This window comes from Macrotis lagotis, chromosome 2 (assembly GCF_037893015.1).
Source record: "Macrotis lagotis isolate mMagLag1 chromosome 2, bilby.v1.9.chrom.fasta, whole genome shotgun sequence".
NCBI classification, from domain to species: Eukaryota; Metazoa; Chordata; class Mammalia; order Peramelemorphia; family Peramelidae; genus Macrotis; species Macrotis lagotis.
In genome coordinates, this window is record NC_133659.1 from 196,702,412 (window position 1) to 196,726,610 (window position 24,199).

A 24,199-nucleotide genomic window follows, 5' to 3' on the forward strand; every position below is an offset into this window, starting at 1 on the left:
TAGCTGTGTAGCCTTGGGCAAGCCACTTAACATGTTTGCCTATAAAACCTAAAAGAAGAAGAAGAAGAAGAAGAAGAAGAAGCTGCAAAGAACTACTTGAAGCTCGATGTCAGAAAACTTTCTGGCAATTAGTTATCCCAAAATGGAATGAGGAAATTAGGAGAGTTAAGTAGACAAATTGAGGAGTTGAATATTTGAGGAAACAGCACATAATATGAAGGTTAAGAGTTGGGGTATAGAGGGGGGCTGTGATCTATATATCTATACAGTGAGAAAGAAAGACATGTTCTGGGTTAGACTCAAGCACAAATCTTACTCCAAATCCAAAGTCTTTCTATTGTATTCCACTTCTCTGTTAGTTTTGTTGTGTTTGATCTTGTTTTAATTAGAGATACTTTAGTAAATTGTTGCTATGGAATCTCAAAAAGTGAAAAGCTCAGATATACCATCTTACTTTTTTTTTTTTACAAGGCAATGGGGTTAAGTGGCTTGGCCAGGGTCACATAGCTAGGTAATTATTAAGTGTCTGAGGCTGGATTTGAACTCAGGTCTGCCAGATTTCAGGGTCAGTGCTCTATCCACTGTACCACCTAGCTGTCTCCCCCTCTCTTTTACATATTCTGTCCTCCAGAGGAAATTCTGCTCTAGTTCCTAATGTAGTACTCATGAATTGGGTCCCCCATAAAGCAGCTTCTATAGCAGGGCTCATAGGGTACCACAGGTGCCACTTGCTTACATTTGAGGTTAGGAGTATAGTGGTAATGAGGTATATATTTAGGGAACATGTGTAGTCAAGGGAACACATAGCTACAGAACTTCAGAGCTTTGATGTTGTTACTCTCTGAGTCTTCACAAAGCTTCCTGTTAGATGATACTTTCTTCTGATAAAGTAATTTTGCTTCCAAGTGGAACTTGGAGCTAATGGTAGAGGTGGGAAGAAAGAAATCTTTTACTTTTATTTCCCTCCACCTCAACACTGAATTTTCTCTTGGGGGCTTGGTTCTTCCTCCACTGCTAGATATAGACCAGTAATGCCTTGAGTTCTCAAACTACAGATCTGTCTCCAGGGCTTGGCTATTTAAAACCCTGGTTCATTTTTTGTCCACCTGTGGATTTTCATAGGATCAAAGATCTTCAGCTAGAAGGAGCCTCAGTATCTGGTTCAACTTTCTCATTTGATGAGAAAACTAAAATCTAGAAAGACTAAATGACTTCTCTAAGATCATATAGATTGGCTACATTATCCCCCTTCTGATTCTATCAAAGAGGTGTTCCTACTTTAAAAGAGGTTATTTATGTTAATATAGTAAACTATTTAGTGAGCTAATAGGGAGAGAGTTTCCCTTCCTGTTTTACAGGAGGGTTAGATGGTAAGTTAACAAGTTGATATCAGAGATATTCAATCAGTAAAACAATTTCATATTTTTTTTATTTTTTTAGGTTTTTGCAAGGCAAATGGGGTTAAGTGGCTTGCCCAAGGCCACACAGCTAGGTAATTATTAAGTGTCTGAGACCAGATTTGAACCCAGGTACTCCTGACTCCAGGGCCGGTGCTTTATCCACTGCTCCACCTAGTCACCCCAGAACTCAAAAGTTTTTAAAACAAATGTTAAATATTATTTTTACATGTAATTGGGGAAAAATTTATTTATTTTTTATTTATTGAACCCAGGTACTCCTGACTCCAAGGCAGGTGCTTTATCCACTCCGCCACTTAGCCACCCCTAGTAAAAACAATTTCAAATTAAATCCTAGAATGATAGAGATTCATTCCCGTTCTAGTGCTCATTTTGATCAAGTATTAATGGCTAAGTGCCCAGCACTCTACAACATACTGTGGGCTATATAGAAGTAGTATTTTATTTGGCCTCTATTTTTGAAAACCAAAACAGTACATTTACAGTCATGTTAAATATATTTACATGTTAGTTATGTTATGAAAGAAGAATCAGAGCAAAAGGGAAAAAAACTGAGAAAGAAAAAATATTTAACAAATTTTAAAAAGGAAAAATAGTGAACTTTGGTCTGTATTCAGGTTCCTTAGTTCCTTTTTTAAAAATTTTTGTATTTAAGGCAATGGGGTTAAGTTCCCTAGGTCACACAGCTAGGCAATTATTTAAGAATGACTTGCCCAAGGTCACACGGCTAGGTAATTATTAAGTGTCTGATGCTGGATGAGAACACAGATCCTCCTGACTCCAATGTCAGTGCTCTATCCATTGTGCCACCAAGATGCCCCAAAAGCAAAATTTTTTAAAAATTTTATTTAAGGCAATGGGGTTAAAAGTGATTTGCCCTGGGGTGGCTAGGTGGTGCACGGGCCGGAGTCAGGAGTACCTGGGTTCAAATCTGGCCACAGACACTTAATAATTACCTAGCCGTGTGGCCTTGAGCAAGCCACTTAACCCCGTTTGCCTTGCAAAAACCTTAAAAAAAAGAAAAGAGAAAGAGAAAAAAAAAGAGTGATTTGCCAAGGCCACTTAACCCCATTTGCCTTGCAAAAACCTAAAAAAAAAAAAAAAGAAGAAGAAAAAAGAGTGATTTGCCCAAGGCCACACAGCTAGGTGATTATTAAGTGTCTGAGCCTGGATTTGAACCCAGTTACTCCTGACTCCGGGGCCGGTGCTCTATCCACTGCGCCACCTAGCCGCCCCCCATTTTTTTTTTATTAAAGATATTATTTGAGTTTTACAATTTCCCCCCAATCTTACTCCTACCCCCACAGAAAGCAATCTGTCAGTCTTTACTTTGTTTCCATGATCCAAACTGAGTGTGATAAGAGAGAAATCATATCCATAAGGAAGAGACAAAAAGTCTAAGAGATAACACCAAATTTTTTTTAAAGAAAGATTTTATTTTGAGTTTTACAATTTTTTCCCCATTCTTGCTTCCCTCCCTCATCCCCCCACAGAAGGCATCCTGTTAGTGTTTACATTGATTCCATGTTATGCACTGATCTCAGTTGAATGTGATGAGAGAGAAATCATATCCTTAAGGAAGAAAAATATAGTTTGAGATAGTAAAATTACATAGTAATATAATGCTTCTTTTTTTCCCCTAATTTGATGGTAATAGTCTTTGGTTTTTGTTCAAAGTCCATAATTCTTTCTCAGGATACAGATGGTATTCTCCATTGCAGATAGCTCAAAATTGTCCCTGGTTGTTGTACTGAAGGGATGAGCAAGTCGGTTGATCATCACTCCCATGTTGCTGTTAGGGTTTACAATGTTTTTCTGGTTCTGCTCATCTCACTCAGCATCAGTTCATGTAAATCCTTCCAGGCTTCCCTGAATTCCCATCCCTCCTGGATTCTTAGAACTATAGTGTTCCATGACATACATAAACCACAGTTTGTTAAGGCATTCCCCAGTTGAAGGATATTTACTTAATTTCCAGTTTTTTGCCACCATAAACAGGGCTGCTATAAATATTTTTGTGCAAGTGATGCCAAAGCAATTTTTTTTTTGCAAGGCAATGCGGTTAAGTGGCTTGCCCAAGGCCACACAACTAGGTAATTATTAAGTGTCTGAGGCCGCATTTGAACTCAGGTACTCCTGAATCCAGGGCCGGTGCTCTATCCACTGTGCCACCTAGCTGCCCCAAAGCAAAATTTTTTAAAGAAAACTTTAATTCCGAATTTAAACATTAAAATGGACATTTCCATTTAAGTAGTGGAACAGAGAAGGAGGAATTATACATGACACTGTGCCTATTTATATTACATGGAGTTTGAAAAATATTTTAGGAAGATCCTACAGAGATATGGAAGTTGGATTAGATATTCAGAAAAGAGCTAAGGAGATGAGCTAGGAGGATGGCTGTTACATAAATACAATGAAAAGTATTGACTATCATCAAATATAAGAAACATTTTAAAGGATAAAGTATCAGGATTTTACACACATTCTGTCAGTTTATAAAGTAATTGAAAGTTATGTCTGAATCATCAACAAATAAAGTTCCATATGTTCATGAGAGACAAAATGTAAAAAAGAAGCCAGTAATAAAATGCCAAATCTTCCAATACCTTTATACAGGCACCAATATATGAATAAGAAGCAAAATGAACTAGCGATCCTAAAGCAAAATCCTCTAAAGGATAACTAAGGTTTAGTTAAATGAAATCTATTACTAAAATATGATTTTCTATGAGTATACCTTATTCAAAAGAAAACCAGAGGGGCGGCTAGGTGGCACAGTGGATAGAGCACCGGCCCTGGATTCAGGAGTACCTGAGTTCAAATGCGGCCTCAGACACTTAATAATTACCTAGCTGTGTGACCTTGGGCAAGCCACTTAACCCTGTTTGCCTTGCAAAAACCTAAAAAAAAAAAGAAAAGAAAAGAAAAAAAAAACAAAAGAAAACCAGATAGATGAAGATAGAGTAGCGTTTGCTTTAAAAAATTTCAGGAGCAGCTAAGTGACTCAGTGGATAGAGTACCGACACTGGAGTCAGTAGAAACTGAATTCAAATGCAGTCTCAGACACTTAATAATTACCTAGCTGTGTGACCTTGGGCAAGTCACTTAACCCCATTCCCTTGCAAAAAATAAAATTAAAAAATTTCATTATATAAGGAAAGCTATGGTAGAGTGCTTGGACTGTCATTAGAGTATAGATTGCCTAGACAGAAAAAGAAAATAAATGAAAGTTTGGGAAGGAAATCACATATAACTGAGACATCAAAGAACATCTGCTAGAGAATTTTCTGTGCCAGGATCAGAGCAGCTAATAATTTACAAAGTTTATTTATTGTGTGCTATATTAAAACTTTGTGATCAATGCCAATTATTCCTGCTAAGTTCACATTAGGATTCTTCATTCTTTCTTATTTGCTTTTTCTGTTATGTAGTTGTTGCTGGTGTATACTCTATTCTTATTCTGGGTTGGGGGGGGGTTTCCAAAGATTTAGGAGTTTTAATTGCATTCCATTCCATTTAAATTCATTCCGTTCCTCTAATCACAGTTAATTTAACTATCCCCTTTTGATAGACATTTAAGTTGCTACCACTTTTTTTGTATTTACTTATATTGGTAATCTGAAATTTTTGACAGCTCTTTTTTGTTTTGATAGCATTTTCAAGGATAGCTAGTGATTTGGAGAACAAAAGGGGAAATTTTATTCTGTATTTGATTCTAACAAGGAGAGACCTTAATGGAATTTTGGGATGAATTGATTAGTCCAGCTGTGAATAGGCAGATACCTTAGATTACATAAAGCTAAATCTGATTAAGATTCTTCAAGGAAAGTCAGTCCAGAAAGTATTTCCAAATTGATAATTATTCAAAAGCCAGATTTGACCATGTAACTCTTATGCTCAAGAAATTTCACTGTTTCCCTATTACGTCCAAAGTAAAATAAAAGTTCTTCAGTTATAACCATTAAACCCTTTTCAATATGATTTTCAGGCTGACTATATGTTAAACCCCCCCCCATAAAATTCCAGCCAAACTGGACTGCTTGCTGTGCCCCAAATGTGGTATTCCATCTCCATTCCCTGGAATGCTCTCTGTTCTCACCTCTACTCTGGAAAAACAACCTCCCACTTTAAAGATCAGCTCAAATGTTGCCTCCTATAAAAGCCCTTTCCTGATATCTCCATTAGCTTCGCTGAGTGCCACTTTGTATTGATTTTATATTGACTTACTTGTGTTTGTATTGTTTTCTCCCAGCAGAAGGAAAGCTCCTTGATAGGTTCATTTTTGTATGTCTTTTTAGGATCTGGCCATATTAAGCACTTAAATATTTGTTGGATTGAATTGGAAAGGTCTCAAAAATGAAATTACAAAAATAGCAATATAAATGTTTCCAACAGGTAAAAAAGGGAGAAATTGTTTAGAGAGAGATAGATACAGACACTTAGTAAGACTTATAGAAAATGGAATGAAGGCCAGGTTACAACAGTCAAATGCATCCAGAAGTGTAGCATGGATCTGAAAGGCATTGTCAGAATGTGGAAGCTACAAGTAAGCTCTGACTGGCAAAGAGATCAGAATAAGTTTTTTTGTTTTGCTTTTTAAATTTTATTTTTCCAATTACATGCAAAGGTAGTTTTCAACATTCATCCATTTACAAGCTTATGAATTCCACATTTTTCTCCCCACATTGATGAACAAGCAGGTAAAAGTTGTACCTGTACAATTGTGTTTAACATATTTTCATGTTAGTTCTGTTTTAAAGAGGAAGTAGAACTAAAGGTGGGAAGTGAACATAATATGCTTTGTTTAGGTATTTTTTTTTTGCAAGGCAATGGGGTTAAGTGGCTTGCCCAAGGCCACACAGCTAGGTCATTATTAAGTATCTGAGGCCAGATTTGAACTCTAACCACTGTGCCACCTAGCTGCCTCCCCCCATAATATGCTTTGCTTTGCATTTAGATTCCATAGTTTTTTCTCTAGATATACATGGCATTTTCCATAACAAATCTTTTGGGATTGCCCTTGGTCACTGAACTGCTGAGAAGATCTGCATCCATCATAGTTGATCATCTCTTGTTGTTAATGTAAACAATGATTCCACTTGGTTCTTCTCACTTCACTCAGCTTCAGTTCATACAAGTCTTTTCAAGCTTCTTTAAAGTCCTGCTGCTCATGTTTCTTACAGAAAAATAGGAGTGGGAAGTTTTTAAAGCCATTTAGGCAAAAAGAACAGATTTAGGAAGGGATAGGTTCACTGCTCCATGACAATGGGATGCCTGAGAGGGAGTAGAGCTGCTCACTTCTTATTTTGCTTCTATTTTCACTGCCAAGGAGAATGACAGTCTGTTAGAGAATGGATGGTACAAACCCCCTTTAATAAGACTTAACAGAAGACCAAGAATCCTGAAAGAATTAGCATGCGTTAATCCTGAACTACTGGCATTGTTGTTTGAAAGATTATGAAGAGTGGGATTAAAGAATGGTTTATACCCCCCCCCAAAAAAAAAAGAAAACAGTGGGGAGTAGTAGAACACACACACACACACACACACACACACACACACACACACACACACACACATCGGAACTTGACTTTAATTCCTAGTAAAAATTATAGTAAGTAAGCATCTAGAAAGGGAAGTGATGATCTCAAAGGTCCCCAACATGGTTTTATCAAGAAAAGAACAAGACAGAATCACCTTCCTAAATTAGTAAATCAAACACATAGTAAACACTTAATCTGTACTTATGTAAAATATAGCAAGTGATAATACATTTGATAGATTTAACACTGACAGAGACAAGATCCACAAGGGTATTGACAGATTAGAACATTTGGCTAAAGCAAATAGGATATTATGTTATAGAGATAAATGGGTGGGGAAGAGATAAGTAGCCAGCTTTTCCTTTAATAATGATCTTGGGAGTGGGGTGGTGCAACTTCAGGATAGCAAATATGTGGGGCAGCCAAGAAAGTTCATAGGATCTTGGGCTGAATTAAGAATCATAGTGTAAACAGACTGCCTTCTGTGGGGGGTGGGGGGAGGGAAGCAAGATTAGGGGGGAAATTGTAAAATTCAAAATAAATAAAATCTTTAAAAGAAAATAGAATCAGTGTAGGGGGCAGCTAGCTGGTGCAGTAGACAGAGCACCAGCCCTGGAGTCAGTAGTACCTGAGTTCAAATCCAGCCTCAGACACTTAATAATTACCTAGCTGTGTGACCTTGGGCAAGCCACTTAACTCCATTGCCTTAAATATTAATAAAAAAAAATTTTAAAAGAAACATAGTGTCAGCAGCTAGGTAGCGTAGTGGATAAAGCACTGGCCTTGGAGTCAGGAGTACCTGGGTTCAAATCCGGCCTCAGACATTTAATAATTACCTAGGTGTGTGACCTTGGGCAAGCCACTGAACCCCATTTGCCTTGCAAAAACCTAAAAAAAAAAAAAGAAACATAGTGTCCAGAATGGTGGAAGAATTATTAGCAAATGACAAGGATTGTCAGTGATACCCATTATTATGCCCAATAGCTCTTTGTCCCTTGAGGAATCTCCCACTAAAATGACTGTTGCACAAAGTGGGTAAACTGAGGTTACCTGTACTTGCCCACTACTAGTTGGTTGCTCCTGCCAGTGTCAGTATGCACTTGTAATTTTTTCATTGTGTTCCTTTGTATTTAATGTATCTTGTCTCTTCCATTAGAAATTTCTCATATCCCACAGGTTCTTCCCCATCACCACCTCCTTGGCACACCTAGGGCTTTGTACATAAGTGTTCATTCATCTGCATGCCCATTTTCATCAAGTGTGTTTGATTTCATTGTGCCCTGGCAGTAGACTTGTGCTTCCTACAAGTCTCAACAATGCTGAACTGCAATTCTCTCAATTTCCCCTCCCCATCCCCCACTTTCCATTGCTGTTTTGTGCATTAGGTCCAGCTGGGGAAACTCGTAACCTAATGGATCAGTGGGGGAAAAGAAGGGGAAGGCCAGAGTAAACAGAAGAGCATTACTGGTTAAAGAGAGTGCCGGGACTTGACTGTCATCCTGTCTAATTGAGTGATCTAAAGGGGTGTTAGTGACAGGTGAGGCAGAAGTTTCTGACCATGTCATTAGTTATTTAAACTCAGTCCCACCAGTATAGGAACCTAAAGAAGAAAATGAACACATCATCTGAAGTAGGACTAGAAATGGGAACGCCCCCTCCCAATAAATGGGATGTTCTTCATTTGACTTCCCTTTTGGGGTTAATAAAAAAAACTGTATTCTCCAATACCCTCCTCTAAATGCCTACCTAGAGCTTCAGAGAACCATTGGTTGTATGCACAGAGCTTTCTTTATGAGTCAGTGTGGTTCCAAACTGATCAGTTTTTCTTAAATCCTGCATTAGTTAATTGCTTTGTCTTACAGTGGGTTGAGTCCAGCCAATGACAGTGGAACCAAAAAGAAGAAAAAGAAGCAGAAAAAGAAGAAAGATAAAAGCAATGAAACTCTGGATTCTGCCCAGGACCAACCTGTGAAGGTAAAGGACCTTTTTCCCAAGGGCCCAGAGACTTTCTCAGATAAGTGTTATAAGGAGAAAATATGGGTTCTCTCCATCAGTTTTTATTTAAAAAAAAAAATATCCTTCTGAGGTTAATAAAATACTTCCTTCACAACAACCCTGTGACATAAGTAATACAAAATCATCTTTCTATTATTCTTGATAAAAGTGAGACTGAACAGGTAATTAACCTTAGCTCTGATCACATAGCTAGAAAGTAACCTAGGCAAGATTGGAACCCATATCTGCTGATTCCAAGTCTAGTGCTTTATCCACTTTAAGAAAGAAAAGTTGGGGGCAGCTAGGTGGCACAGTGGATAAAGCACCGGCCCTGGAGTCAGGAGTACCTGGGTTCAAATCCGGCCTCAGACACTTAATAATTACCTAGCTGTGTGGCCTTGGGCAAGCCACTTAACCCCATTTGCCTTGCAAAAACCTAAAAAAAGAAAAGTTGTATGCTGTGTTTTCCCAGACCAGTCTTGTGAAATTGCCACTAGTACCTATGAATTCTCTGAAATAACCCCTCTGTAAGGTGTCTCTAGTGTTGTAGTGTCTGACCTAGTGTCTTTTAATATTTGGGTGGAAACTGATTGATTGGGGGAGGCTAGGTGGCATAGTGGATAGAGCACTGGCCCTGGAGTCAGGAGTATCTGAGTTCAAATGTGGCCTCAGACACTTAATAATTGCCTAGCTGTGTGGCCTTGGGCAAGCCACTTAACCCCATTTGCCTTGCAAAAAGAAACCAAAAACCCTAAAAAAAAAAAAATGATTGCTTATCATTGCTATTCTAGATGTTATTGAATAGTTACTGTATAGTGGTCCTTGCTTCCCAGAGTTCCAAACCCAAGGCTAATGTTTCTGGCTATGACAATAAATCTGGAAGATTCGTTTTTGTAAACAGAGAGGCCAAAAGTTATTCATCTAAATAAATGCTTTGATTCACTGTCACCTTGGGAAGGGGTCCAGCTGAGAATTAGGATGTTTAGGTGTTATTCTATTGAAATCTGTATTGTGAGCCATCTAAGGAAATCTGTCTGACTGCCTACTACAGTATAGTTTATTTTTGAACTCTAGACAGTAATTGCCTAGTTTATTTACAAAACTTGATTCCTGAATGATATTTTTTTTTACATTTCCAAAATTAACTTTACTTTAAAAGGAGAGTTACGATTGAAGATAATCAGAACAATTACTTTAGACCCTGACAACAGTTCAGAAAAGAGGAGTTTTAAAAAATGTATTAACTGAAATTTCTTTCTCCAAAGTTGCCAAATCTGATGACCTTTTCTCAATCCTTATCCTTCTCAACTTCTCTTGATACATTTTGGCTTCTACCTGTCTGCCTCTTCACTGAGTTATCATCCACAGCCTACCCTCTAACTCTGGGTATGTGTCAGGGTTTCCTTCCAGACCCTTTTTTTGCTCCATACTAGTTCTTTTATTGAGCTCATCAGTTCCCTTGTGTCTGTGCATTATCTCTATACTGAAGACTCTCAGTTAAGTGGCTCAGTGGATAGAATTCTGGGCTTAGAGTCTGGAAGACTCTTATTCTGGAGTTCAAATCCAGCTTCAGATACTTATTAGCTGTGTGACTCTGGACAAGTCATCCTTAACCCTGTTTGCCTCCGTTTCATCATCTGAAAAAGCTGGAGAAGGAAATGGCAAACCACTCTAGTATCTTTGCCAAGAAAATACTACTAGGGGTTAGGAAGAGTCAGCTACAACTGAAAAAATGATTGAACTGAAGATGACTTTCATCTAGCCCCAGCCTTTCTCCTGGGTTCTAATCATGGGTCCCTGGCTCCTTTTTAAATATTTCAAACTAGATATCCCAAAGCAATCTCTAACTCCATCCATCCAGCTTGGATTCACTATCTTTGGTTCTGTCAAGGATTCCACCAGTCTTCTAAGTACCTAGGTTCACAAGCTTAGAGTCATAGGATTATAGAATCAGAACTGGAAGGAATCCTTTTTTTAATTAATAAAAGAAATATTTTATTTATTTGGGATTTTACAGTTTTTCCCCTAATCTCGCTTCCCTCCCCCCCACCCCCACAAAAGGCAGTCTTTAATCTTTATATTATTGGAAGGAATCTTTTTTTTAATTTATTTTTATTAAAGATGTTATTTGAGTTTTACAATTTCCCCCCAATCTTACTTCTGTCCCCAACCCCCCCCCCCCCATGGAAAGCAATCTGTCAGTCTTTACTTTGTTTCCATGTTGTACCTTGATCCCAATTGAGTGTGATGAGAGAGAAATCATATCCTTCAAGAAGAGACAAGAAGTCTAAGAGGTAACAAGAGCAGACAATAAGATATCTGGTTTTTTTTCCCTAAATTAAAGGGAATAGTCCTTGAACTTTGTTCAAACTCCACATCTCCTTATCTGGATACAGATGGCACTCTCCTTTGCAGACAGCCCAAAATTGTTCCTGATTTTTGCACTGATGGAATGAACAAGCCCTTCAAGGTTGAACATCACCCCCATGTTGCTCTTAGGGTGTACAGTGTTTTTCTGGTTCTGCTCATCTCACTCAGCATCAGTTCATGCAAATCCCTCCAGGCTTCCCTGAAATCCTGTCCCTCCTGGTTTCTAATAGAACAATAGTGTTCCATGACATACATATACCACAGTTTGCTAAGTCATTCCCCAATTGAAGGACATTTACTTGATTTCCAATTCTTTGTCAACCACAAACAGGGCTACTATAAATATTTTTTTTTACAAGTGATGTTTTTACCTTTTTTCATCATCTCTTCAGGATATAGACCCAGTAATGGTATTGCTGGGTCAAAGGGTATGCATATTTTTGTTGCCCTTTGGGCGTAGTTATTGGAAGGAATCTTAAAGGCTTTCCAGTTCTCCTTCTTCTCCATTTTACAGATGAGGAAACAGGCTCAGAGAAATTTAAATAACTAATTCATGATCACATAGGGAGTGAGAGAAAATTTTAACCCAGGTTCTCTTGTTTCTGAAGTAGAACTTTTTACCCTTGTACCACCTCACTCTCCCTTCCCAGTCAATTGCTGCATCTTACTGGTTCTATCCCTACAATTTTTCTCATATCTTTCCCCTTCTCATTACTTGGTCAGCATCCTAAATTCAAACCCTCATTATTTCTTGCTTAGATTCTTGCAGTAATCTCCTAATTGGTCCTCTGCCTCAAATCTATGCTCTCCAATATATCCTTTGTATAGTTGTCTTAGTAATATTCCTTAAAGCACATATCTGGCCACATCCAGGGCCTTCCTATTATTTCTTTGACCAAATACAAAGTATACTGTTTGGCATTTAAAGGTTTCAGACCAGGGGCTGCTAGGTGGCGAAGTGGCTAAAGCACTGGCCCTGGAGTCAGGAGTACCTGGGTTCAAATCTGGCCTCAGACACTTAATAATTACCTAGCTGTGTGGCCTTGGGCAAGCCACTTAACCCCATTGCCTTGCACAAAAAAAAGGCCAAAGACTGGCTTCAGTCTATCTTTTCTAATTTTTTAGACATTACTTACCTTCACACACACTGCAGTATAGCCAAATTAGTTATGTAGTTCTTAGCTTTTTATCTCTGTACCTTCCCATAGGCTTTCCTGCCCAGGCCTGGAAATTTCTTCCTTATCTTTTAGTCCCTGGTGTCTTTCCAAACTATCTTCTGCAGGAGGCTTCCCACTCTCTTAAATATTTGTTGGTTGATTCATTTTTTCATCTAGAAATACTGCTTAGACTATCTCTAAGAGACCCTATGAAATATGATGAAGCTACATTGTTCATTGTCTCTTTTCTAGAGAGAGCTGTTGCCTTGCTTTCAGTTCCTTTTTGCAAGGCCCTCAAGGGGAATGCTAGGATTTAAGCTAAAGCCTTCCTGGGGTCAGAATAGAAGTTTTATACCTCACACTAAAAGGTTTGAAATCAAGTACTTTAAAGGGTTTTTTAAATGTAAAAGAACTGATGGCAAGTCCTGTAGTACCTGCAGTATACTTTAGGCCATCATCCCACATGTGCCACTGGGAGCTCTTTTGCAATGAATTTGAAGTTTCTGTACTTAATAGAGTTAATAAGCGTTATTAGTATATTGTGTTTTCTCTCCCCCCAACTTTTTCTTGTTCAGGTGAACTCTTTGCCAGTGGAGAGAATCCAGGAAATACAGAAAGCCATTGAGCTGTTTTCAGTAGGCCAAGGACCTGCCAAAACTATGGAGGAAGCCAGCAAGCGTAGTTACCAGTTTTGGGACACCCAACCTGTACCTAAGCTTGGTATGTGTTTCTTTCCTTTGTCTTAGATATATAGAATTTGTCTTACCTGCACCAGAGAGGACTTGGAACATTACTAAATAGGTGGTATTCTTCATGTTCACCCTATTTCTTTATAACCATATGAGTCTGTAACCTTGGGCAGTGCAGTGAGTGGGTAGAGTCCTAGGAGTCCCACAAGACCTGAGTTCAAATTCAACCTCACTACTTAGCTGTGCAATCCTCAGCAAGTAGATTAACCTCTGTTTCCTTCAGTTTCCTTGGTTGTTAAATGGGGGTAAAATAAATTCATCTGCCTTACAGGATTGTTAGGAAAATCATATGAGATAATAATTGTAAAGTACTTACTTAGCACAATGCCTACCTCTATAAAATTTTAGCTGCTTTAATTATTATTAATATTGTTATTGGTGTGGTTTTTTAAAAAAATTTTTGCTAGTATAATAGTGAGCAATAATTCAAAATAAGATTGGATAAGTCAAATGGTGTCCAGGTTATTGAGAACCTCAATAGCCAAGTAGTATATTTTCACTGAAGACAGTTGTAAAGGACAGCTTTACAATTATACAACACAGAATAAAGATGTGTATCTAGGTATACAGAGATAGGGTATTAATATTTGATTATCTGTGGCAAATTAGGGATGTGTGAACTACACTGGCTTCTCCATACCACTTAGAATAGAACACAACTAATTCCTTTTTCCTTTTAATGTGTGTTAGCTGACTGCAAGGTCACCTTATCTAAGTAGGAGTTATAGGTCCATATCTACCTGTGTTACTGTGTACAATTCTGCTTAATACAGTTTTTTTTTTAGATTTTTGCAAGGCAAACGGGGTTAAGTGGCTTGCCCAAGGCCACACAGCTAGGTAATTATTAAGTGTCTGAGACTGGATTTGAACCCAGGTACTCCTGACTCCAGGGCTGGTGCTTTATCCACTATGCCACCTAGCTGCCCCTGCTTAATACATTTCAAGAAACTTATCATAGAGTCAGCAGGAACTGCTTACTAAGCAATTGGATGGTTGGGAGCACTGCCCTGTGAAAAATATTGATACTTCAGCCTTCAAAAATCAGATCTGATAGGGGATGCAATAAATAATAGTCTGGCTCAGGGCAACCCAGATTTTGTCATCATGTCCTAAAATACAAAAGGAAGGCAGCAGGGGTAGCTAGGTGGTGAAGTGGCTAGAGCACCGGCCCTGGAGTCAGGAGGACCTGGGTTCAAATCCAGCTTCAGACACTTAATAATTACCTAGCTGTGTGGCCTTGGGCCAGTCACTTAACCTCATTTGCTTTGCAAAATCCTTAAAAAAAAAAAAAAGGAAGGCAGCAGACACACTTTGGAACTTGAGCCAGGAACATTTAGGACAGTTGGAAAGGGATTATTGCTTTAACTTAGGGAGCTCATCATTCCAAGAGATGCTGCTGATCAAAAATATTATTTTTAGGTGAGCTTGCAGTTAGGAAGTCATTTGCTGTATTGCAAACACCAAATACATATTGATAGAGCACATATCTGCTTTTTACAGACACAAACAACTGAGATGTGATCATGTGATTATGTGATGAGATGTGACTATTTGATACATTGAGTATATGTTTGTGCAACTTCTCCAACTGCTTCTTGTTGAACTTTTCTCTGGTTAGCTGAATTGGGAAAGCAATAATCCAGCATGAAAAATCCCACTTGGGGCAGTTAGGTTAAATTTAACCCTCTGCCCTTCCCTCTGAGATTTTGTTTTGGGTGGTGCAGATTGAGCTACCTACATAACCCTGAGTGTGGATTAGTATAATTGTCTCCTGAAAAGCCAAGTCAAGTCAGTGATTTTCAACTTACATGGCAGAAAGTGATATCCACTATTCAGGAAGAATTTTGGAGCCAGGAAAAGGAAATTTGCAAGCCTCATAGTTCCCAGTAAGTAAGCTTTGACAGTGTAACATTCCCACAACACTGAATATATAGGCCAAGACTCTACTGTGAGTGGGTTTACATGGAGACCATGTAAAGCTGAAACTGAAGGTGTGCTGCCACAGAATCATCACCAAAAAATGAGATAGTTATAGCCCGCTTTTCAGATCAACTTGCCCCCTCCCCCCCATACTTCCTTATCCATTTCTTCAGTTAAGGCCTACTAGCTGAGCCCTGTGAAACTATAGATGATCTGTCTCTTTTTTGGGACAGAATATTGGAGATGGGAATGAAGTGGGGGAAGGAAAATTCTTCCTAAAGGACTAAGAGAGATTAGAACAGAACAGCATTATCCTTCATTCACTGAAATGCATATAAAGGTATGTTGTAATTAATGTCTATAACTTTGCCAGAGTGTTTTCATTGAGTTCATATATGAATTTTAAAATGAGTCTCTTGATTCTCCTTAACATGGAGAGATATGGAAGGGTCTAAGGGAAAAGAGTACTAACCTGGAACTGCATTTTATTCCTGCCTCTTCCACCATTAACACCTTTAGTTAGTCTTGAATTTTGAAGAAAAAAAAACAGTTGATTTTTGCTATTTTTTTTTCCTCTGTCTGTTAAATGGAGGCAGTCATTGACTTTCCTTTTAGGATTACCATGAAAAACTATAAAATTGCATATAGAGACCTTGAAATCTTCAGGAAAAGATAAGTTGAGATAACTTTTTTGGACAAGGTTTTTTTTTGTTTGTTTTTTTATTTTATTTTTTGTTTTTTAGGATTTTTGCAAGGCAAATGGGGTTAAGTGGCTTGCCCAAGGCCACACAGCTAGGTAATTATTAAGTGTCTGAGGCTGTATTTGAACTCAGGTACTCCTGACTCTAGGGTCAGTGCTCTATCCACTGTGCCACCTAGGCACCCTGACAAGGTTTTTAAAAACTGTTCTAGCATAATCAAAAAAAGTATTTTTGATATCCTGTGTGGGCAGAGACAGCTAGGCAACTTAGTGGATAGAGCACTGGGCTTGAAATCAGGGAGACTCATCTTTATGAGTTTAAATCTGGCCTCAAACACTTATTATTGTGACCTTGGACAAATCTCAAAGGGTTTAGTTCCTCATCTGAGGTGAAGAAGAAAAATGACAAACCATTCCAATATTTTTGCCAAGAAAATCCCAAAATAGGGTCATAAAAAGTTGGACCAAACAACAGCAAAAATATGAAGAGCACATGATGTTGGATTCTATAGAAGAGTGGTCAAAATGTCTGCCTGTCAGACCTGTACTTAATCAAGAAGCCTTCAGCACCAATTAAGGGAGCCTTTTAAAATGGGCTAATCTTTATAAATACCACATGTAAGGTTAAGACAGAACTGTTGAACTGTCCCAACCCTGCCTCTTCATTACCCCTAGGCAGGTTCTTTTCTAGTTTATTGTTTCAATCATTAGTATAAAAACAAGTGCCTGAATATTAATAATACAAATACTACCTTGTTCATTGAAGTCATAGAGCATTTCCCCATGGGTGTTTTTTCATAGGTAATATTTTCTGGCTTTTCTAGCTCTTTATCACTTGGGAGTTGTGAATAAATGGTATTTATTACACCAAACAAAGTTAGAATTATTTAGAAGTTTAAAAATACTTCCAGTTATATTAGAAGTCTTGAAAACAGCAAGTTTCCTGGCTCTCTGTGGGTTTTTTTAAATGTCAAAGAGTCAGACCTTTTTCTTTTTTTTCCTTTTTCCCAGAGGCCTACCTAAAAAAAATGTGAATTGATCTTTGTGATTGTGTAGAGGATAACCTATTTCTTAAACTTTTATATAACTTTTCAGAAGAAAAGAGATGATTGCTTGTTCTTCAGATCAAAGTCTTATGATTTGGTCACATTCAAAGAATTAACAGACTGGAGGGTGGAGAATAAGATTAAGAAAAGTCTTTTACTTGATTCCTATGTTACTTCTCAGAAAATTTACTTTTCCTTCTTATATGTTCTTTTTTTTTTTGAAATATTGATTTTTTTACTATATTATCATGCCCCATTAAATTATCTGCCCTCTATTGTATAGAAGTATAGCCAAGTAAAAAAAGTTAATATAGTATTCATGACTGGTAAAATGTTCTGTACCCAGAGTCTGCCACCTCTGAGCAAGGAGGCACATCTAATCTTTCTAGTCCTCTGAAGTTAGGATTGGATCTGCATTGATCTAATTCTGAAGTCAAGTGTTCTTTTCCTTTATATTATTGTGATCATCCCCTTGTATCTACTTCCTTAGCCCTACAGCATTTTTTTTAGGGATTTTTTTTTTTTGTAAAGCAATGGGGTTAAGTGGCTTGCCCAAGGCCACACAGCTAGGTAATTATTAAGTGTCTGAGGCCAAATTTGAACTCAGGTGCTCCTGACTCCAGGGCCAGTGCTCTAGCTTAGCTGCCCCCTACAGCATTTCTTGTGGGCTTCTTGAGAGTGTCATATTTATGTCATACTCATCTCTTCTTACTCCATAATTATATTCCATTCCATTCCTGTGCTCAATTTTTTTCAGATTTCTCATAATTGATGGGCTTCCACTTTCTTTTCTATCCCTTGATTCTACAGAAAGTGCTATTATAAATATTTTTACATATCTGGGATCTCTCCTGCCTGGCCTTGGGGAGTATATGTCTAGTAATGTTTATCACAAGATCAAAGAGTAGGCACAGTTTACTAAATCCTTTATTCTTAATGCAAATCGTTTCCTAGATTGGTTGGATCAATTTATTAACATATCAGCAATGCATTAGTATGCCTGTTTTCCCTTTAGCCCCATCAGTATAAACCATCTTCATTTTTTTCATCTTTTGTTATCTTTACCAATCTGACTTCTTTATGAACACAGTTCTACTTCACTGGTTGGGTACCTTAAATCTTTTCAAATGTTATTTCTGTTCTTTGGTCTATTTTCATAGTTTTATAGTTTATAAAAAAATTTCAGTTTCTTGCATTAAAGGCCAGGGGAGCAAATATGATTGGGGAGAAAAATGAAGAGAGGGAAAAGGGAAAAGAGAAATTTTTCTATGCAATTTTTGAGTTGAAGATTCTTATCATTAGTACTACCTGAAATTCTCACCCCCATCCCCCCAGTTTCTTATAGACCAGAGGTTAGGGATCAGCAAGTTCTCTCTAGCTATAAGTAATACTGAGACAGAAGCTAGAAAGCTTTTACTGTGAAGAATGAAATAATTACCAAAAACATCAGATAAAATCCCATGATTCTGAGCCATTGGGCTTAGTTGATAATAAAATTTAACTCCTGTTTATATAGGACTTTTGGTTTTCTTCAAAACTAATTATTTCATTTTGTCATAAAATTTGTGGATATTCAGTTGAATTAATGAAATTGAGTATTTCTGCTGTTTTGGACAGAAATTTAATTGCGCTGAATGACAAATTAAAAATTTTCCAATATCAGGGAAAAAAAACACCAAAACCACTTGAGAGCAAGTATCATTATCCATATCTATAGTTAAGGACATGGAGGTTCTTCCAGGTTTATGACTTAACACATTGTCATGTTTTGGTCCAATCTAGTGATTCAGGTTTAGGATTGGAATGAAATGGGACACATGTAGACTGCATAGCACTTTGTAAAAGGAAGTTTATTTGATAATTTACTGAAAAAATGATTCAGCAAAAATACAATGTTGCTTCAGTTGACAACTTTTAACTCTCCTAATTAGGAGAGTTGTGTTAACTTTTTTTTTAAGGTTTTTTCAAGGCAAATGGGGTTAAGTGCTTGCCCAAGGCCACACAGCTAGATAATTATTAAGTGTCTGAGACTGGATTTGAACCCAGGTACTCCTGACTCCAAGGCTGGTGCTTTATCCACTACACCACCTAGCCGCCCCAAGTTGTGTTAACTTTTATGGCCAGCCTGAGGATCACCAATGAGCTTAGACAACTGGGGAGCTATGTCAGTGATTTGATCCTTAGTCTCCCAAGGCAGGGCAGGCTTGAGTGAGATGAGCAGAACTAGAACTGTACACCCTAACAGCAACATGAGGGCGATGATCAACCTTGATGGACTTGCTCATTCCATCAGTGCAACAATCAGGGACAATTAGGGACTCTATGCAATGGAGAATACCATTTGTATCCAGAGGCTTGAGTTTCACTGTTTTTAGAGGAAAAACTAGCCTAATCTACCTCATAAGGATTTTTTCAGTCTTAATATCTGTTGCTCCTACTAATTCCTTCCTTGGTCTTAATGGTCTTCTAGGGAATCTTCCATCACTTAAGTGAACTTAGGACTATTACTGGACACTCCTGATCTCAGAGCTACCAGCCAGAAGGAGAAAACAAAAAATTAAATAGTTCCTTATCTCAGACTCATTTCACAATAGATCTTCCCATGTCAAAACAGTTAGGAGCAGTCCTTAGAACTTTAGGACCATAGCACAGATAGTGATTCTTTTAGGTTTTTGCTAGGCATTGGGGTTAAATGGCTTGCCCAAGGCCACACAGCTAGGTAATTATTAAGTGTCTGAGGCCACATTTGAACTCAGCTACTCCTGACTCCAGGGCCCATGCTCTATCCACCACACCACCTAGCCACCCCACAGATAGTGATTCTTCTGTCAACAGTCACCAGCCCTTATTGTGGTCTGAGGTCAAAGTCAATAAAGTAGCTAAGGGGAAATTTACCTTCTTATTAAATCAAAAAGCTGACCTATACCATCAACTAATTAGTATTCCCTGACTCACAAAACAGGACTTCCCTTTCCTGGGAGCCTTGGGAAGAGGAAAGATAGACCAAATCTTTATCCTTTCAGAGGCTCTCCTGAAAGATTGCCTCCTTCCACAGGGCTTGGATAGTATACAGACACAATGTGACCTACACCTCCCCAGAATTCCCTGTCCTTTTTGTTTCTTATTAAGTCATCACTGTCTCTAATGGATTAAACTCATTAATGAGTCAGAGATAGCTGCTTGGGAGGATGTGGCCACAGCACTTGCTCCTCCTGTTAGTCAGTGGTCATTCTAAGGTACACCCTTAAAAGGTTATAGTTGTAGAAACAGGCAGTCTAGACTGAGGACCCATGAATTCTTGATCTCCCAATCCATGAGACTTAGCATAGCTATGAACATCCATCTTGCCTTAATTTTTCACTCACCTGTGCTTAGGGAAGAAGAGAGATAAATTTCTTTTTTATTTTGAGTTTTACAATATTTCCCTAATCTTCCTCCCCCCCACCCCCCACAGAAGGCAATTTGTCAGTCTTTACATTGTTTCCATGGTACACATTGATCCAAATTGAGTGTGATGAGAGAGAAATTATATCCTTAAGGAAGAAACATAAAGTATAAGAGATAGCAAGATCAGACAATAAGATATCAGTTGTTTTTTTTTCTAAATTTAAGGTAATAGTCCTTGGTCTTTGTTCAAACTCCACAGTTGTTTCTCTGGATACAGATGGTATTCTCCATTGCAGAGAGTCCCTAATTGTCCCTGATTGTTGTACTGATGGAATGAGCAAGTCCATCAGGGTTGATCATCACCCCCATGTTGCTGTTAGGGTGTACAGTGTTTTTCTAGTTCTGTTCATCTCACTCAGCATTAGTTCATGCAGATCCCTCCAGGCTTCCCTGAATTCTCATCCCTCCTGGTTTCTTTTTCTTTTTTTTTTTTAAAGGTTTTTTTGCAAGGCAAATGGGGTTAAGTGGCTTGCCCAAGGCCACACAGCTAGGTAATTATTATTAAATGTCTGAGACTGGATTTGAACCCAGGTACTCCTGACTCCAAGGCCGGTGCTTTATACACTATGCCACCTAGCCTCCCCCCTCCTGGTTTCTAATAGAACAATAGTGTTCCATGACATATATATACCATAGTTTGCTAAGCCATTCCCCAACTGAAGGACATTTGCTTAATTTCCAGTTCTTTGCTACCACAAGCAGGGCTGCTATGAATATTTTTGTACAAGTGATGTTTTTACCCTTTTTTACCGTTTTTCATCATCTCTTCAGGGTAGAGACCCGGTATTGCTGGATCAAAGGGTATGCACATTTTTGTTGTCCTTTGGGCATAATCCCAAATTTCTCTCTGGAAAGTTTGGATGAGTTCACAGCTCCACCAACAATGTAATAATGTCCTAGATTTCCCACAACCTTTCCAACAATGATCATTATCCTTTCTGGTCATATTGGCCAATCTGAGAGGTGTGAGGTGGTACCTCAGAAAAGCTTTAATTTGCATTTCTCTAATAAGTAATGATTTAGAGCAGTTTTTCATGTGACTATGGATTACTTTGATCTCCTCATCTGTAAATTACCTTTGCATATCCTTTGACCATTTGTCAATTGGGGAATGGCTTTTTTTAAAATATGACTCAGTTCTCTGTATAATTTAGAAATGAGTCCTTTGTCAGAAACATTAGTTGTAAAGATTTCTTTTGATCTTGATTACTGTGGTTTTCTCTGTGCAAAAGCTTTTTTTTCTTTCAAGACTCAATTTTTATTTCAAAGACGTGTTTTGTTTTTAGGAAGAACTTGTATTAATTTAATATTTATTCTCATTTTTGTACAAATAATTTTTTTTATACATTAATAAAATATTCTTGTTTAAGAGTAAACAAAATAACCCCTCCCCCCAAAAAATATAGACTCACTTGAGTGATAAAGTAAAGGGGAGAGAAAAAAATTAAAATTAAAAAAAATAATAGTAATAATTGTAGGTATGGCCAGGTGGTGCAATGGACGGAGCACCAGCCCTGGAGCCACGAGCACCCGAGCCCACATCTGGCCCCATACACCCAACAATCACCCAGCTGTGTGACTTGCAAGCCACCCCAACCCCACTGTCCTGCAAAAACCAAAAAAGAAAAAGAAAAAGAAAGACCCAAAATAAAATAGTAATAATGTAGGGGTGGCTGGGTAGCGGACAGAGCATTGGCCCTTGAGCCAGGAGCACCCGGGTCCAAATTCGGCCTCAGACACCCAAAGATCACCCTGCTATGTGGCCCCATGCAGGCTACCCAGCCCCATTTGCCCTGCACCCCCCCCAATAATAATAATAATAATAAATGTGCTTGAGTCTTTGTTCCAACACCAACAACTCTGTCACAGGTGGATCACATTCTTTATGATAAGCCCATGGCAAAAGTTACTTCCATGTTTTTCCACCATTGCCATTGCTGATCGCAACTCCCTCCTTTCGTATTTCTCCACTACCATGTACTATATTTTCTCTCTCCTTTCACTCTGACTCTGCTGTAGGGTAGCTGAGTGGCACAGCAGACAGATCCCCAGCCCTGGGGCCAAGAGGCCCCGAGCCCCCCTACCACCCCTTAGGCCCAGCATCCACCTGGCCCTATGGTCCCGGACAGGTCATCCAATCCCAGCCCCTTACAAAAATTAAAAAAGACAATGTGGTATATCTGACCACTCTCCCCCCATGGTCCATCCTCTCCTCCATCACTCACATCGCCCCCTTCCCCCTATCCCCCACTTCTTACTCCAGATGTCTATACCCCATTGACTATATATGCTGTTTCCTCTCCTAGCCACCTCTGATGAAAGTGAAGTTTCCCTCATTCCCCCTTTCCTTCCCCCCTTCCATATCATTGCAATAGCTCATTGTAAGAAAGAAAAATCTTATTATATGAAATATCTTAGCCTATTCCCCCTCTCCTTTTTCTTTCTCCCATTACATTTCCCTTTTTTTCTATTGACTCCATTTTTACACCATATTTTATCTTCGAATTCAGCTTTCTCCTGTGCTTCAACTATAAAAGCTCCCTCTACCTGCTCTATTAACTGAGAAGGTTCATATGAGTATTATCAGTGTCATTTTTCTATGCAGGAATACATGCAGTTCATCATCATTAAGTCCCTCATATTTTCCCCCCTCCTCCAATCTCTATGCTTCACCTGAGTCCTGTATCTGAAGATCAAACCTTCTGTTCAGCTCTGGCCATTCCAACAGGAACATTTGAAATTCTCCTGGTTCATTGAAAGTTCATCTTTTTCCCTGGAAGAGGCCATTCAGCCTTGCTGGGTAGTTGATTCTTGCCTGCATTCTAAGCTCCTTTGCCTTCTGGTATATTATATTCCAAGCCCTACGAGCTTCCAATGTAGTTGCTGCTAAGTCTTGTGTGATCCTGACTGCAGCTCCACAATATTTGAACTGTGTCATTCTGGCTGCTTGTAATATTTTCTCTTTGACTTGGGAGATCTGGAACTTGGCTATAATATTCCTAGGGGTTGGTTTTTTGGGATCTCTTTCTCGGGGGGATTGGTGGATTCTCTCCATTTCTATTTTGCCCTCTGATTCTAGAATATCAGGGCAATTTTCCTGTAGTAATTCTTTGAAAATGATGTCAAGGCTCTTTTCCTGATCATGACTTTCAAGTATTCCAATCATTTTTAAATTATCTTTCCTAAGTCTGTTTTCCATATCAGTTGTTTTTTCAGTGAGATATTTCACATTTTCTTCTAATTTTTTTTGATTTTGAAGTATTGAGTCCTGATTTCTGGTAAATTCATCAATCTCCCTGAATTCTGTTCTTTGTCTGAAGGATTTGTTCTCCTCAGAGTTTTCTTATCTCTTTTTCCATCTGGCCAATTTTGCTTTTTAAGGCATTCTTCTCCTCCATAACTTTTTGAACTGTTTTATCCATTTGACCTAAGCTGGTTTTTAGCATGCTGTTTTCTTCAGCATTTTTTTTGGATTTCCTTAACTAGGCTCTGACTTCATTTTCATGTTTTTCCTGCATCTCTCTCCTTTCTTTTCCCAGTTTTTCTTCTAACTCCCTCATTTGATTTTCAAAGTCTTTTTTGAGCTCTGTCATAGCCTGAGCCCAATTTCTGTTTTTCTTGGAGTCTTTAGATGCAGGAGCTTGTGCTTCCTCATCTTCAGACTGAGTGTTTTGATCCTTCTTGGGCTCATTTGCAAAATATTTCTCAATATGTGTTCCTCTTATTTCTCTGCTTGCTCATTTTCCCAGCCTTAGCCTGTTTTTGGGGTGCTTCCTGAGCTTTTGGGACACTCCCACAAGAGTCTCAGTATGTGAGTCTCTGTCCTCCCTCCTGGTCTGTGAATGACCATA

The 24,199-nt window shown here is 38.4% G+C and overlaps 1 protein-coding gene across 1 annotated transcript in view; it reads left to right on the forward strand.

The window, feature by feature from the left end:
* The window catches only part of NMT1 (N-myristoyltransferase 1), a 66,079-nt gene that overhangs the window by 17,493 nt on the left and 24,387 nt on the right, over nt 1-24,199 (forward strand). The window contains exons 2-3 of the mRNA XM_074224344.1: nt 8,827-8,938; nt 13,062-13,206. Of these exons, the coding sequence (XP_074080445.1) occupies nt 8,827-8,938; nt 13,062-13,206 (257 nt within the window). The remainder of the gene's footprint in view (nt 1-8,826; nt 8,939-13,061; nt 13,207-24,199) is intronic.